Below are 15410 nucleotides of genomic sequence, written 5' to 3' on the forward strand. Positions count from 1 at the left end.
GATCTTGTTCTTTCGACTAGTCGCGTCGTTTCTTTCCACGAGCACGGTTTCTCCTCGTTAGCGTCGCGTTTTTTACTTTAGTGCTTTGTTTGTAGCTTTGGCGACCTCGGCCAGGCAATTTGCGGACAGCGTGAACGAGGAGAAACCGTATAGCTCTCGGTTTTTATTCGAAATATGATTCGGCAACGCTCACCTGCAATAAATTCCCAGCATTACGATGCAGGGCACGTAAAAAGATATGGAAGAGGAGACGACCGCGTAGGTGGGTGTAAGGTCTAAGGCGCACGTATAGTTTTCCTAAAAGACACAAAACGATGGAGGAGTGTGGACGCATTGTCGTGTCTCATCGTCGATTCTCGTTTCCACCCAATCATTCTTTTTTTATTTCGCGATCTTTAAAAGTCAGGGTGTACGACGCGTACCTCAGGGCTGTCGTCGTAATCTTTGGATTGTTCTTCTCCTGCCCGGTGAAGGCCTAGGCTAATCGGTACAAAGGATATAAGTGCTGCGAGCAGCCACACGATTACGATCCCGGCGACCGCCACTCTCCTCGTTACCCAACGACCGTATCTGTTCGACAGAAACACCATCATTTTATCGTACGAGCCTCGTGTTTATTATGGTCGCCGCGAATATCAACTATATAAAATTATACAAGTGCATCTTAAGGTTGCGAATCTTCACAGAGAAAATGTTCATTTATAATTTATTCGATCTTCAGAATAATTTTAATACTTTGCACTACGATTATTTACCCCTCGACGACAATCTCGAAATCTTTATCGCGAATCTGACTCAAATGTTATGGTACAAGGGATTAAATAGAATTTAAAAAGAAAGAAACTCACCTGAGGGGATCCTTGATATGGATGTAACGGTCGAGGGATATCGCGCATAGATTCAAAATGGAGGCAGTGCTGCACATAACATCGAACGCGATCCAAGTGTCGCAGAACCGCGGGCCGAACATCCAATATCCGAGGAGATCGTTGACCCCGGCGAACGTCATGACCAGACAGCCGACGAACAGGTCGGCGATCGCGAGGGACGCCAGGAACAGATTCCCTATCCTCCGTAGCCCACGGTCCGTGTAAATTGCCACGCAGACGAGGATGTTGCCCGCGACGGATAAAAATATCAATATCAGGAAGAGGAAACCTGAAAGATAAGCCCGGAACCAACTCGGATAGAATCGACAGGATTTCGTGCGAATGGCTTGCTCGCCCCTCGAACAACTGCGAAAATAACATCTCTCCATAGAACCGGGCCTTCCCGATTAAAATCCTTAACAATCCACTAGTTGTTTCCGATAGATAGCCTTTCAGACTGGCTCTGTCGTCATACGAAAATGTTTTCAATCTCCTCACAACCAGCGAGACAAGAATCCTTCTACAACAAGTAGCAACTCGACTCTTTGAGATGTCTATGCAATTTAGTCTCTGTTCTATTGCAATTTTAATTTTCATTATCTAACTTATATTAGTTATATACAGGGGGAGTTATCTAACGTTATTACCTCAAATATGTTTGTTGTTTGCAAAGTTACATTAAATGTCTTCAGGACACATACGATACCAAAAATGTTTGTTTTTATGTAATTTGTTTTAGAGATATCAAGGTCACCGTCATTTTTTTAAAACGGAACCACCCTTTTTTGAACATGTGCAATGATAATCTCTTTCATTACGAATTCAGTGACTATAATTACTCAAGGTCACGGACAGAAAAAACGTATAAAACTAAACTATATGCAAGCAGAATACTTGTATTTTATAAATGTTCGAAATGATGGCCGTCTACGTCGATACATGCCTGTAAACGGGCTCTGAAGGAATGTTGAATTTTGACAAGTACATCCGAGGTGATATTCGCACATGCTGTGATGATACGCTGATGAATATCTTCATCTTCATCTGTTGTTGGAGCATTCTTGTACACAGTCTCTTTTAGCAGACCCCGCAAAAAGAAATCCAGTAGATTTAAATCAGGCGAACGTGTTGGCCATGAAACAATTCCATCTCGTCCAATCCATCAGTTTGGAACCTAGAATCCAACATTTCTCTTGCTACTCCATGCATAATGAGCAGGATAGCCGTCATGTTGATACCACATATCATAGCGGTTTTGCAAAGGGACATTTTGCAACGAAATTGGCAGATCTTCTTGCAACAATTGAGCATATTTTTGTCCTGTCATCGTTCCGGTAATGAAGTATGGTCCGATTACTTTTTCATTCAAAATACCACACCATACGTTTACGCTTCATTGTCTTTTCTGGTCAATTTCTCGAAGCCAATGTGGATTACCAACGGACCAATAATAAGCATTCCGTAGATTAATTGAAGTAAACTTCAAATCGCTTTCGTGTAATTTCTGATGTAGCGATATGAACTCCAGATGACCGCCAGAACTCGTATTACGCTACTTTGACTCATGCTTGCTTCTCGGGCAATTTCTCTCGTACTCACATGTGGATTGACAGCTATACCTGCTAAGATATTAATTTCATTGTCTTCAATAGTCGTGGGATTTATTTGTTTACACTTTCTTATATCTACACTTCCAGTATTTCTAAATAACTTGTAGGTATTTGTAAAAGTCAGCCTGAAAGGAGTGTTTCGCTCAGGGTACCTTTCTTCATAAAGCAATCGGGCCTGCAGTGCATTTGTCTACATTCACAGTAAACCGTTATCATGTCACACCTTTCAATCATTGAGTAAGACATAGCGGAATATTCTGCTTCCATATTTTAGTTTTATACGTTTTTTCTGTACGTGATCTTGAAAGACCATGAAAGGGACTATTGTAGATGTTGACGAAACAGTAGTTCCATTTAACACTAAACCTACCACGGTCAAATGACCGGTTTTATAGATTCCCCAATTATCGAAATTATAAAGGTTTATTTATGGAAAATAATGGAATAAATCTCCTTGTCCAAGCATATATTGTATTGAAAATTACAGACGATCTCAATAAATTCAGTGTTGCCATTTTTCTAAGGCAATATTTAACCGATACTTTTAATGCTTGGTAGATTTAGTGTTAAAAAATGGAGGCGACCTTGATATCTCTAAAAAAAATTACATAAAAACAAAAACTTTTTTGGTATCGTATGAGCCCCATTTTACCATTCAACATTGTCCTCAAGACATTTAATGTATCTTTGAAAATAACAAAGATATTTGAGGTGATATAACGTTAGGTGACTCACCCTGTATAAGCCCTGCCTCATATACAGTGACGAGGAGAAAAAGATTGCATAATGTTGTTGTCTATCGGACAGCGAGTTAAGGGTTGAAAATTCTCAAGTACAACCTGCGTCTAGAAAAGAATGGACATCGGAAGATTCGGAGCGTTGTATTTTACGAAGAAAGTCTAAACTTTCATGTCAGTATCATTGTTCAATTCAAAAGAAAGCTTGAACGCTCGGTTGAGAGTAAAGCTCGAACGGTTGAAAAGATTGTGAAGCAACCGGTTGCACGCGGAGGCGCGATATGCTAGGAAGAGCGCAGAATGGACGAAACGTGGAAGGCACACGGAGATTGGACGAGGTCGGATCAAACGTTTTCGTGACCGCCTCGGCTTCTCGCGGAGGGTTGTCTTTGAGGGGCGAGTCGCGATCGATCAAATGGGAGAGGTTTAGCGAACCAACTAGAAGCACCGACAACAGCGAGAAAGCGTCTTCAGGCAGATCTTCTTCTTCCCCTTCTGTCACATTATTCTGCGAACAGAGAAGAAAAACGTTGCATCGGTGTGTCATCGAAACGGTGTTTGCTTCTTTTCGTGCGGACAATGAGTCTCACGGTGTACTACAGTCGAAGTGTATCTAAACAAACGTGTAAACATGCTTTGGTGGATCTGTTCGAATGTATGTATACTTAGGTACATCTCGAGGGACAATCGTGCACACTAGTGGAAATATTAAACACGTAACGAAGTTGGCGAAAATAAATATTTTATTCGCTCATCTATAATGCGGAGCAAAAATTGCGAATTGACATGTATCAAATTGAATTGAACTCGATCTGATTTGTGTTAATTCGAAGTTGCTTGCAACGCGGTACGAATTAATCGCGTTTTAGGTGGGTTCGCTGTAGTTTTATATTTCCAGCGGTTTTGTGTTTCCCGTTGAAAATATTTTCGACGCGGCAGAGGTTTCTGACTGCGAGGACAGCGTACACATATAGCGTGTGGCGGAATGCCCGCGTTCCACGTTCGGATACTTCTATTTTCTCCTGTTATTTTCCCGATATTTCACGGCAAAGCTGCAGATACACCCAGGAATACTCTCGAGATTCGTATTCACGGAAAATCGATAGTACAGACGGACCAAGATGACGTTGGGTTTACAGGCTCTTTACTTCCGCTTGAACGCGTTGTCTGTCAAGCCGTGTCCTATCTCGCCTCGAAGACACGTAAAAATATCGTGGCGAGGGTGCCAGGGGGAATATCTATGAATAGAGTCGGCCGGGCACCGTTTCTAGAATTTCGCTTTCTCCTCTCATTATCATACGCTAATGAGATTTGAGACGGCGACACGCGTTCCAAGCACCTGTCGGACGCGTGGTGTACCATCCGCTCGAACAACCCATTCCAGTGTTACACCTGTTTTCCGCATCGATTTCACGCCCATCCTATCGAAGGATTTCGAAAACACTCACAGGAACTCTCTCGGGTGTCGATAAATCTTCCTATCGATCGAGATCGACTGATTTCGTCGCCAGATCTTTAACGCTTTCTCTATCAGCTATTATTTAACCCTTTGTAGTCTGAGCTACTTTGACTTGAAAATTAAACGTTTCTTCCGATCTAGAATAATTCCATTGTATATGATTCTTTCAAATTTATGGATATGGAATTGATAATACCTCGTACAATACTTAAATGTGTAGTAACATTGATTAGATACCAATATATTTTATAATGTAAACAATATTGTAAATAATGGTCCAGCAATTTTTAGTGGCAACTCTGAGTCATGCCTCGATCGTTACGGGTTAATAGTTTCAAAAGTCTGTGATGCATCAAGGATTTCTCAGAAAATCTTTCAATAGCAATTTTAACTTAGAGCCAACGGTCAAACAACTTTTATTTGGGATTATTGTGCGAAGCGAAAGTTTCCTGTCGCATTCGGAGAATTTCACAAATCAGTTTCAAAGAAAAGGTCCCGCCGTGGAATTCGCGAGCAGGTAAACTTTGGGACATTTCGTTCACAGGTAATCAGTAAATGGAAAGTGCAGTTTCTTCGAAGCGAACACACGTAACTCTCGATGTTGCGTATCCATTCGTCGAGAGGCAAGAACGTCGCAAAACGACGGACCAATTCGCTACTGGGTATTCTACGGTAGTTCTTGCAGTAAAAGAAGTTCGAGTTTTTGAACTCCGTGGGGTTCGTTCGGCTCGCGAATCGTCGGAGATAGAAATCGACGAACAATTTCCAATTTTCTCCGGTTCGCTTTCTTCCCAACACCGAAACCCACTTCCGCTGTTCGCGTGCACACGAGATAGAGAAAGAGAGAGAGAGAGGGGGGGGGATTCCGGCTATTCAGGAGTGTAGAAATTTATGGTCGTGTTTAGCTGGAATAATCGAGTCCCCGGAGCGTCCGTAGAAATCGAAACTTGTCTCCGATCGTCTCGTTAATCTTCGGGGGGAAAGCGAAATTTGCGTTTCGGAGGATCGTTCGGGAAACCCGTAGATCGATCTGTCATCTTCCGAACGTTTTCTCCTTCGCCTAGTGTTTCCCTCGATCGCCTGGGAATTTTCCATTTTTACGGGGAAAGAGCAACCTCTCGCAACAATTGCGATCGCGCAGCGTCTCTATATAATGGCTTTTTGTGTTCTCTTCGACGAGACAGAACGAAATAAAGTATCGTTCGTGTATCGCGAATTGGCTGAGATATTTACGTACGAGAGTTTTCTTTGCGATTGTACCCGCTTCCCGGCTACAAACTTCTTTCTTCGCCGGATGTTAATATCCGTTTCTGTTCCTGGCGCGATCTTTCAGTTGCTCTCTTGCAGCTGGTCTTTCTCCTGTTCCCGTTCGTTTGCGTGCGCTGCTGCACTTGCAACAGCGCATCGTAAAGTTGAAAAACGGAATCTTCCCGAGAACGAATAAATAACTAAACAAGCAATTACCCACGCGATTCCCTTTTCTCTTAGGCTCCGACGTGTTGCATTTAACATACGTTCGCCGAGAAGCAACGGACGCTGCAACGGAGTCGAACACGTCCGTCTCTGTCCTAGACGCAGAGTATACCATGCAGCGAATCACGAGAGGAGAACAACCATAATTCAGACGATTCGTTGGACACAGCTGAACACCGTGTCATCGGAACCCCGGGGAAATTCCTCCAGAGACCTACTTTGCCCATGTTTTGACAAATTCCGAGCTCCTTTCCTTCATAATTTTTTTGTTCAATCTTCGTACTCTTTCGAATTGCACGTACCCATTTTTACCACAAATGCATGAAATCGATTAATTGAAAATAAGAATATAACCAGGGTCGATACGAGAGGAGTAAACATTAGAAATTGTGTAAGAGCATGATTGGATGTTTTAAGAATCGAATATTTCGCTCGGCATTATTACGAAAGCTTAGTCGTCCGTGGTTAATTGTTTCCACGATTTTTCTGCTCATTGAATCGATTCCGAGTTTCTTGTTTCTCATTATCGGCGTCGTTTATCCCGGACACTCGATTCCTCTTTGCCTCGACATTTCGGTCACGTTCCCTCTCTTTCTCTTCTGTCTCTTCTCTCCTAATTTGCGCAAGTTGCGGATAACGGAGCCTCGAGTTTCAGTCTAAATGGAAATCGAACTCCGCTTTTCTCCGCAGCAATTATGGAGCCACGTTCCGTCGCTCGTCCCTGTCGAGGGCCACGGAATCGGTTCCGTGGTGATCTTTGCGGTTTCCGTCTCGACTTTTTCACGAATAACGTAAAGTTCCGAGGGAATTGCGCGATGGGTTCGCGCGACAGGGCGGGGGAAACTTTTTCGAGGGAACTGCTTCTCCGCCGGGGGAACAATAGGAGCACGGTAAACGGGAAAACGGAGAGGGGAAACACGGGAAACGGGACGCGTCGCGCGTCGGCTCTGGAATCGAGTTACCGCGCGGCGCGCGTGAAAAATGAACGTCGAGTTGCGACGAATCGCGCACGGCCGCCAAATAAATATTTGATTCTCCATTATCACCGTCGCTTGCCCGATTTGGACGGGACAGTCGCGAAACGGCGAACAATGGTCGCATTCCCGGTTCTCGGGCAACGGAAAAATTATTGTCCTGCGTGCGTTTTCACGCTGTCCTGCCGGTTTCCCCGGTTGTTGCTACAGTTATCGTTCATTTATTTACGGGACACGCCGCCCGCGCGAACACCCCCAGCATATTTGTTGGACAATAATAGCACTAGTTCCGCCGACAATGAATTTAATGCAGTTTTAAGGTCGGTTTATCTTATTGTTAGCAAGTCCAGGCCAGTCGGAAAGAACCTTACTACCCTGGTTTTGTATCCGGTATTTTAGCTTTTCGCAAAATAAACCGACCTTTAATCGACTAATATATTGTAAGGAAAAGCCGTCTTTATTTGTAAAAAGCCCTAAGGACGCACGGATAACCAATCGTTGGTGACAGACGTGTTTGTCGCGGGCGATCGTAACTTTACAATTCTTTTGTTATTTATGATTCTCTGTTTTTATGAATTTAGTTGTGTATACGCACATACATACATCTTCCGTACTTCAACCCTATAATACTTATGCATACAGATATATTTACTTATTTATTGTTCGTTCCAAACCCCCCGTGCGAACAGCGTCCCGGGTTTTTTCTCTGCCGGGAGCATTTTCGTGAAATTTTCCCGCTGCGAGCATTTCCATGAGATTTTCTCACCGGGACATTAACTTTTAATTCCGCGGCTGCACTCGGACGCGGTACATCGCTGTGTCGACGAATGGAACGTCCGGCAAATGTCCCCTGTTCCCCAAGAACAGTCGGGCTGCGAATGGACAGAGCGCGCATAATTGTGCCATTAAACGAACGCGAAACGCTTGAACGTTTCCAATCGACTGTTTCGATCGATGCGGCTCGCGATATCGTCGAACGCGCGATGTCCGGATAATAGAAGCATCGAGATTTAACCGAAAAACGGTGGAGTGTTACGAGTGTTGCGATGTTTCCGATGCGAGTAACGACGGAACATCGTGTTAACTTCCACGATACGTGGTACAGATTCACGGAAATCAAGTAAGCACGGGACTTGAACCACGCCTACTTGGGGCATTCTAAACAAGACAAAACCACGCCTACTTAGAGCACTCTAGTTACAGTGGCTGTAACAAAACCACGCCTCTTCGGGGCAGTCTACGGAGAGAGGCACCGAGATCACGCCCATTTAGGGCACTCTACGCGGAGGGCAACGAAGCCACGCCCATTACGTTATTCAGGCACTTCAGACACCAAAAGCAACGAAACCAGACCTATTCAAAGCATTCTATGTCGTCGTGGGAACTAGACCACGCGCCGGATTGTGGTACTCCAGCAATTATACTTTCGCTAAACTTTGGATTAGGAATTTAAATCTTCAGCAACCGCCGAAAACGCGAGTTCCGGTGAGCGTATTCATCGGGGCGACACACTAGAGTTCTAGAAGTATTTGCGAACAGTTTGCAAACTGTTTCCCGGCGAGTGCCGAGCCCTTGACACGCCGGAAAGTGGAATCCAATGGGACGACGACGTTCCCTTGTCTGTTCACGACGCGTTCGCTGGCAAAGTCCGCCGCGGTCCCTGTAAAATAAACGAGCGCAGCCGCGAATGTAATTTCGCCAGATAACTTCAAAAAAACTCCGTCTATTCGAGGGAAATGGTTTCTTTATTCGACCCTCGTATTCACGGGGAGATGGTATTGTCCGGAGCCGCGTCGTTGTTCCGCGAGAACTTTCTCGTTTTCGCTCGACTGCAGGCGAGGGCGTCTTTCGCCGTTCGTAACTTGTAATTCGAGATTACGGGCACGAACTCCGACCAATCCTACGGCGATTCGATAAGGAAAGTTCGCGGCGCGGAGATTCCGTCGGATTTCCTCCCGCCTTTCCGATTGCGTCCGCAAATATTAGACTTTCGCAGCAGTGTCACGCAGTCGAGCACTTTGCCAGTCACTCGGACAAAGAAATCCGAAGGACAACTCTCGGCCCGTTTACGCCAAGTTCTCGGGGCAGTCTCGTCCCCGTGATTTTAGCAAATTTCAGCATCCGCAGGGTTCACCGTGGACGCAACGAAAAAGCGAAACATCTCGCGCGCCTCATTACGGACCGAGTCTCGAGCGAGGACCGTCAAAAGCCGTTCCCGAGTCAAAGGATTCGGCATCCCGACGTTTCTGTGGAAAAATTACTTTCTTGCGGCCGTTCTTCCGTGTGAAACGGGACGAGATTGCTTCGCGGGCTTGTTTTAATAACGACTACGTTGTTGGACCTCTTGTGGTTCGATAGTGCTCTGTGGGGCATTGGAGCGACGGAGGTCCGCCCACTCGGGCCACTTTGGACTCGAGACGCAACGGAACCGAGCTGATTGAAGTTTCATAAAGAAAAACAACGGTTTCAGGTTTACAATTTCTTCTCTTTGATCTTCAATTTATTTCGTTCCCTCGAATGAGATAAACTGATGACATTTCAAAGGCTAGAAACGCAGGGGCGGCAGCGAGAAGAATCCTGTAGGAGATCATGCTTAATTAAGGCGCGCCGTGCAGCCGTATCGCCGAAACAACGACGGCTGTACATACCATTTTCAAGACAGCAGTAAAGCCCCGTCTTTTCGGAGCAATCTCCCGCGCCAGCTGAAAATCCGTGAACTCATCGCGCCGTCACGACGGAGGAAATCTAAGAAAACTGATTCTCTTTTACATCATTCTTTTATTTCCCGTCCGTCTTTTTATGCCCCGTCGTAGGGAACTTTATGCTCGACACAGAGATTCTGCTTTTCCTCGTGCCTTGTAGACGATCGATCCTGGGGATCCAAGATCGAAGGATGTTCCTGGAGTAGCGGAGTCCTCGGCGGTTGCCGAAGAGGAGGAGCTTTAATTAGTCGAAATTCGAGCCGGGTGCCTCGTCCGCGTTCTTCGTTCGCTCTTTCGGTCTTAAGGAGCGGGCTTTCTTCCGAATTCTGTGAAAAGAGCAACGAGCAGGACGTCGCGTCGTTTCTCTCGTATTCCCCCACCGGTCCCGGTGTCTTTTCGCCGTCAGGAATTTGTCACGGATATCTACGGGCGTCCCTTCGAGCCCAAGGTCGCCGGATTCCCCGGAACGTGACCCGCGAGCGTAAACGGCGTCGTCATCGGCGTCGTTTTCGAGATTCGTCGAATTTGGCCGTCGGATAACAGGGCACGATAGCTTCTTGGCCGATGCGGTCGCGAGCGTCGGGGAAAAATTGATTTTCCTTAAAGCCGCGCACACACGGCACACGATTACGTTTATCGATCACGCGTCCGACCACCGGTCGCTTTATTTTCAGCGTGGTCGCCGCCGCTGGTTCGACGGATTCCAATACACGCGATTGTTGCGAGCGGATTCGCTAAACTAACGGGAGACACTCTGAACTGACGTCTACGGGTCTTAATGAAACTCTGGGAGGACGTAATCCTTGCGAAAATATTAAACTCATATTTCTTTTTATCGGCCATATCGAAGGGGTGAAAACAGCCCCTACATATGGGGTGAAATCATATTCGGTCGTATATCTCGGAAACCGTGAAAGCTAGAGGGATCGTTCATAAAGGAAAATTTGTGATTCTTTCAATAAACAATTCAGCTACGTACACCTATTTTAAATATGTCCTCGCGCAGGAGGGGTGCATACACAAGTATATGGTTCATCCATGTAAACCAAAATGTTTAGATATTTTCAGAAAAATTGTGCAGCTTTAGAGATTATAGAGATACGGTATCTCAGATACCTATACCTATGAGATCCTGAATATAAAGGGTGTCTCAAAGTGACCTGACATTTTTAATTGCACGCCATTTTTTTTTTTTTTTCGGCGAACATAGAGTACTAATCTTTGACAACTGGCATCAGGGAGTATTGAGGTTTAGTCATGGAGAATTACACGATCGAGCAACGCGTAGAAATTGTGAAAATTGTGAAAAGTCCGCACATCTATTGGACTCATTGGGACTTCTTTCTTTGGGGTTTTCTGAAAGGAAAAGTGTATGACAATGATCCACAGATCATTCCGGAACTCGAGGAAGCAATTGGACGCACCATTAATGAAATTAGTCCGCAATTTTGCCAAAACGTTATCGAAAATTTCGTCGAAAGAGTGAACCTTTGCAAACAGGGACGAGGCGGCCATTTATCGGATATTGCGTTCCGTTTGTACCTTATATTAAAATAAATACATTCGTACTTTTCAAATGAATAATACGTTTTATTAATAAATTAAAATGTCAGGTCATTTCGAGACACTCTTTATTTAGCTGCTGAAGGACGAATACAAGTAGATAATTGACGCAATCGATTAGGACAGCGAATATGAAATAAAAGAAGACGATCTACGTATTGTCATCGATGCGTGATCGATCGGACCGTAACTTTCGGGTTCCGGGCGTATTTGCAATTCCATTATTACGCTCGGTACACCGGAATTACGTACGCTAGCCTATCGGAGACCATTGGAAACGGAGCCTGGAGTCGACGAGTGGCTTCTAGCTTGCCGGCGACTTTGCACGTGCGATATCCGGCTGGTCCCGCGGGACAAAAGCATTCATGAATAAAGATAACCAGCTGGAAATCCCTTCGTCGATGTCGCATTGCGATATTCCCACTCGCAGGACATCTTTCTTGCATTTCTATACGTGCACGTGGTTCCGTCGTCCTTCCGACCGTCCTCGAGGTGTCTGATACGCCGTTGTCAGTCCCCGTGGAAATCAGAGTTGAGATGCTTCTTCAGTCGATAGGCGTGTGCATCTTTGAGATCCTTTACCGCGAATTCGAACGATCATGCGATTCGAAAGGGCTGTACAGGTTTGCTGGAGGTGCGCGTCAGACGTGGGTATATCCGTCGGGAAACGGATCCATAGACGGATTCGAACCTCTTTCGAAGTCTGGAGAAGCGAGAAATAAGTTCTCGATGCGAGTGATGGGTCGCTCTTTGGGGAAGTTAGATACGAGGAAGTTCGCTAGCTTCATCAAAATAATAAGAATTAAATATCGGAATGATTTGAATAATAAAAACTAGTCGCTTTTAATGGTTCGCAGGTATATTCAGAGAGTTTCGACGGAAACGAGCGAGGCTTTCTCAGGGGAATCGTGCTTTGATAGAGCAAAGAAAATCAGTGTTAGCTTTGGTGAGACTAGAGTCGATAGGTGCCAGCTATCCGATTGCGGAAGGCGAACGAGAAGCGGCTGTCCGAGCGTGGGTGGGTTTTCGATACGTCATCGGCTGAACCGGCGAAGAATGAAAATGCAACGGTCCGGAAAATTAGCCGGGGGTGAGGCGAGGGGGAAAAGGCGGTAGATGCACGGAGTATCGGGGAAACCCTTTTGACGGTTCGCATTTTTCGTCGCGTTTCGAACGTTTAGCCCGAGTATCGATTAACCATCGGCAGGCAACGCGACGCGTTGGTTCGCCCTGCTGGTACACCTAGGGTCGACGGTTCGAAAGCCACAGGAACCTCCGAGTTTGCCGCGGCTTTCCATTTACGGGCCGGAGCTTTTAAGCAGCGCCGCTAAAAATTACACGACGAAAGTGTCTTCTCGAAAGCAGCTTAAACCGGCTTAAAGCGGCTCCACGGCGGTGAACTCGCGTTTTTGGCGGCTGCTGCGGCCCGTCTAATACAGGTATACGTGCTACCGAGTGCCACGAGCCGCAGACAAAATTAATATCGACCGGGTCAAGCAACGTGACAAATACTGGCGGAGCGTGCCCCCACGTTAGCTTTGCCTAATGGAAACGTCTTCGGCCGGGCCATTCGTTACCCCCAGGACCCAGCTTTTGTTTCTCCGTAAATCCCGGGTGGCCGGCCACCGTAGCTCCGTAATTAAAAGCCTTAATTAGAAAGAAATCGCCCGGCTCCCGCGTTGGCATTTCTCGAACAGAACCCTGCGCGAGATTTCGCCGCCGCAGTATTTTTATTAATTAATCCCGGGATACGTTCGAGGTCCCGGAATCTCTGGTTAACGAGGTCGACGCCGACCGACTAAACGTCAATGAAATTTCCATTAACGCTCCGAAGCTAATCGGTTCACGATCAAGTTTTCCATTACGCGAGCCTCGCGATTCGATTCCCGTCGCGCCCGACGAGCTCCGGCCCGGTTTTCGTTTTACTTATGCTAATTTTGGCACGCGTGTTACCTCAATCTAAGCCACCCAGCGAAATACCTGGTGCGAGAGGATGGCTCGAACGATCGTTCTCGATGTGTTTGTGCATTCGGAAGCGCCTCGAGGCGCGTCAGACATTCGCACGCGATGCTTCGACGCGGATGCAGGAAAGCTCGGTGATTAATTATATTTGCGTTAGAAAATCCATTCTTTCGTTGGACGTTAGCTCTTTCAAATCAGGAACGATGCTTCATTTCTGTTCAAAATTGTTTACACGACACCTTCAATATTGAGCTACACGCACGCCAATTTTTAATGACATCGATGCACCGATAATGCTTCTAACGATTATCCAATTCGTTCATGTTTCACATTGCTCGCATTTTCGACGGTTCTCGCTTCGGTCGATATAGATGGCGGGAATGCGAGGAACGAGGGAAAGCAATTAAACATTTCATTGGATCCTCAGTCAACCCGTAAGAAGGTTAAGAACGCGGCATTGTTTCGAGGCAAGCAGACCGTGTAAAACGCGACGATTTATTCGCGAGACCGCGTTACCGTGGCACAGGCGTGCACACTTAACGCGTTTGGTTTGATAACAAAGGACTTTCGACCGCGCAGTCGTCGCGTCGGTCTGATTGTTCATCGTTTAATTAAACGGCAGAAAGTTGGCGCGAGTTAAACAACGAGGTTTGGAGACTCGGTTTACGGGAGAACGCGTAACTCTAACCGGCCATGATCCGCCTCGGATCATACACAGTCTCTCGAACGTAATTAATGGCTACGTAAGTGTAGATTGGTTTTCCCAGAGCCTTCCACCACCTCCCTCTCGTGATTTTCTTGCTCTTATTGGACATCGTACAGCAATTGTTGTCTGTGAAAAGCTCGGACTCTACATTCATTAAACATGTGGTTCTGAAGACGATAATCCTTGATCTTCCCAAGCAGAGTGTTTCGAGTAGGCGTGGCTTTATCGATGTGTTTGTGCCTCGTGTGGGCGTGGTTTCTTGGCTACGGATTGAAAACTCCTTAACTTTGTAATTGTTTAAATTGTCTCCGCGTGGTTTGGCAGCTCCGAAAGGGGCCTGGCTCAATGCCCCGCAGGAGAATCTCTGGCCAGGTTGAAATTACAGGATGAAGTATCGTGGTCGACGGACAGGTCGCGCGATTGCGAACGATGGGAACGTTGGACGGATGATTGTCATCGAGGCGTTCCCCGTCGAGCCTGATCGTCGGCTATCAGACGCGTGCGGTAATCACCGACGTTTCCGGGCATCGAGCGGAAGCGATGCGAGCCGATATCACAAGATATCCACGGCATCCACGTCCATGCTGCGTCACGAATTTCGGGCGCTAGACCGCCATCCCGGACACTGATTAATTAATGGTCGTCGATGGACGACCTAACCCGAATCCCCGCAAAACACCGAGGCTTTTCATCGGACTTGTCGTGCCCGGAACATATTGCGTACAAATCGATCGAGGACGAGCCGTGGGACGCGTGTCGCTCGTCTCCGGAGGAGGAACATACGTTTTCCGTTTCCCAGCTGTTGGATTCCATCGAATCCGCCGTTCCCCAATTGTCGCGAGAGACCAGCACAGATTTCCACGGCCGCGGTAATTACTTAAGCCCTGCGCCAAAGCAAATAAAACGAATCCTCCACATCTCGTAATCCGCTTTAACCACGGTGTTGGCCGACGCTTCTCGCGAGCTCTTCAGCCGACGCATCCGCGGCTCGTGATAGGGGAAGAGGGAACCGCATTCTGCCGGTCGCTTTGCGAGCGGAATTGAACTTTACGGTAATCGGCTCTTTCCCGGGACGATTAAAGTGATCATCGTGTGAATTTTATTCACATTTATTTCCCGGTTATCCCGCGTTTACATAACCCCGCCCCCTAGCCATTTCGCCGACCCCGCCACTTTTCAATAAACCAACGCTCTTCCTTTTTTCCCCGCGGAGCACGTCAAATTTGTTTTTTGCAAGCGATAAAGCCGTTTATAGAATATAAATTGATACGTTCGACGAGACTTTTCGAACCCGACGAATTATATTCGCTACTCCCGCATTTCGATCAGCGTAATGCACAAATTTATTGCCATTT

At 46.4% G+C, this 15410-nt stretch overlaps 1 protein-coding gene across 4 annotated transcripts in view; it reads right to left on the reverse strand.

The window, feature by feature from the left end:
- Nucleotides 1-15410, reverse strand: part of Dop1 (dopamine receptor, D1) — a 63771-nt gene that overhangs the window by 4663 nt on the left and 43698 nt on the right. For 3 of the 4 annotated variants that reach the window (XM_076439638.1, XM_076439636.1, XM_076439639.1), the window contains exons 1-4: nt 3652-3923; nt 849-1158; nt 423-570; nt 194-297 (exon numbers count right to left, since the gene is read on the reverse strand). In XM_076439638.1, coding sequence (XP_076295753.1) covers nt 194-297; nt 423-570; nt 849-1158; nt 3652-3763 — 674 coding nt within the window. In that variant the 5' untranslated portion in view covers nt 3764-3923. Of the gene's footprint in view, nt 1-193; nt 298-422; nt 571-848; nt 1159-3651; nt 3924-15410 lie in introns of those variants that run through there. The other variant, XM_076439637.1, reaches the window with a different exon arrangement.

The sequence above is a fragment of the Lasioglossum baleicum genome, chromosome 15, assembly GCF_051020765.1.
Source record: "Lasioglossum baleicum chromosome 15, iyLasBale1, whole genome shotgun sequence".
Lineage (NCBI taxonomy): Eukaryota > Metazoa > Arthropoda > Insecta > Hymenoptera > Halictidae > Lasioglossum > Lasioglossum baleicum.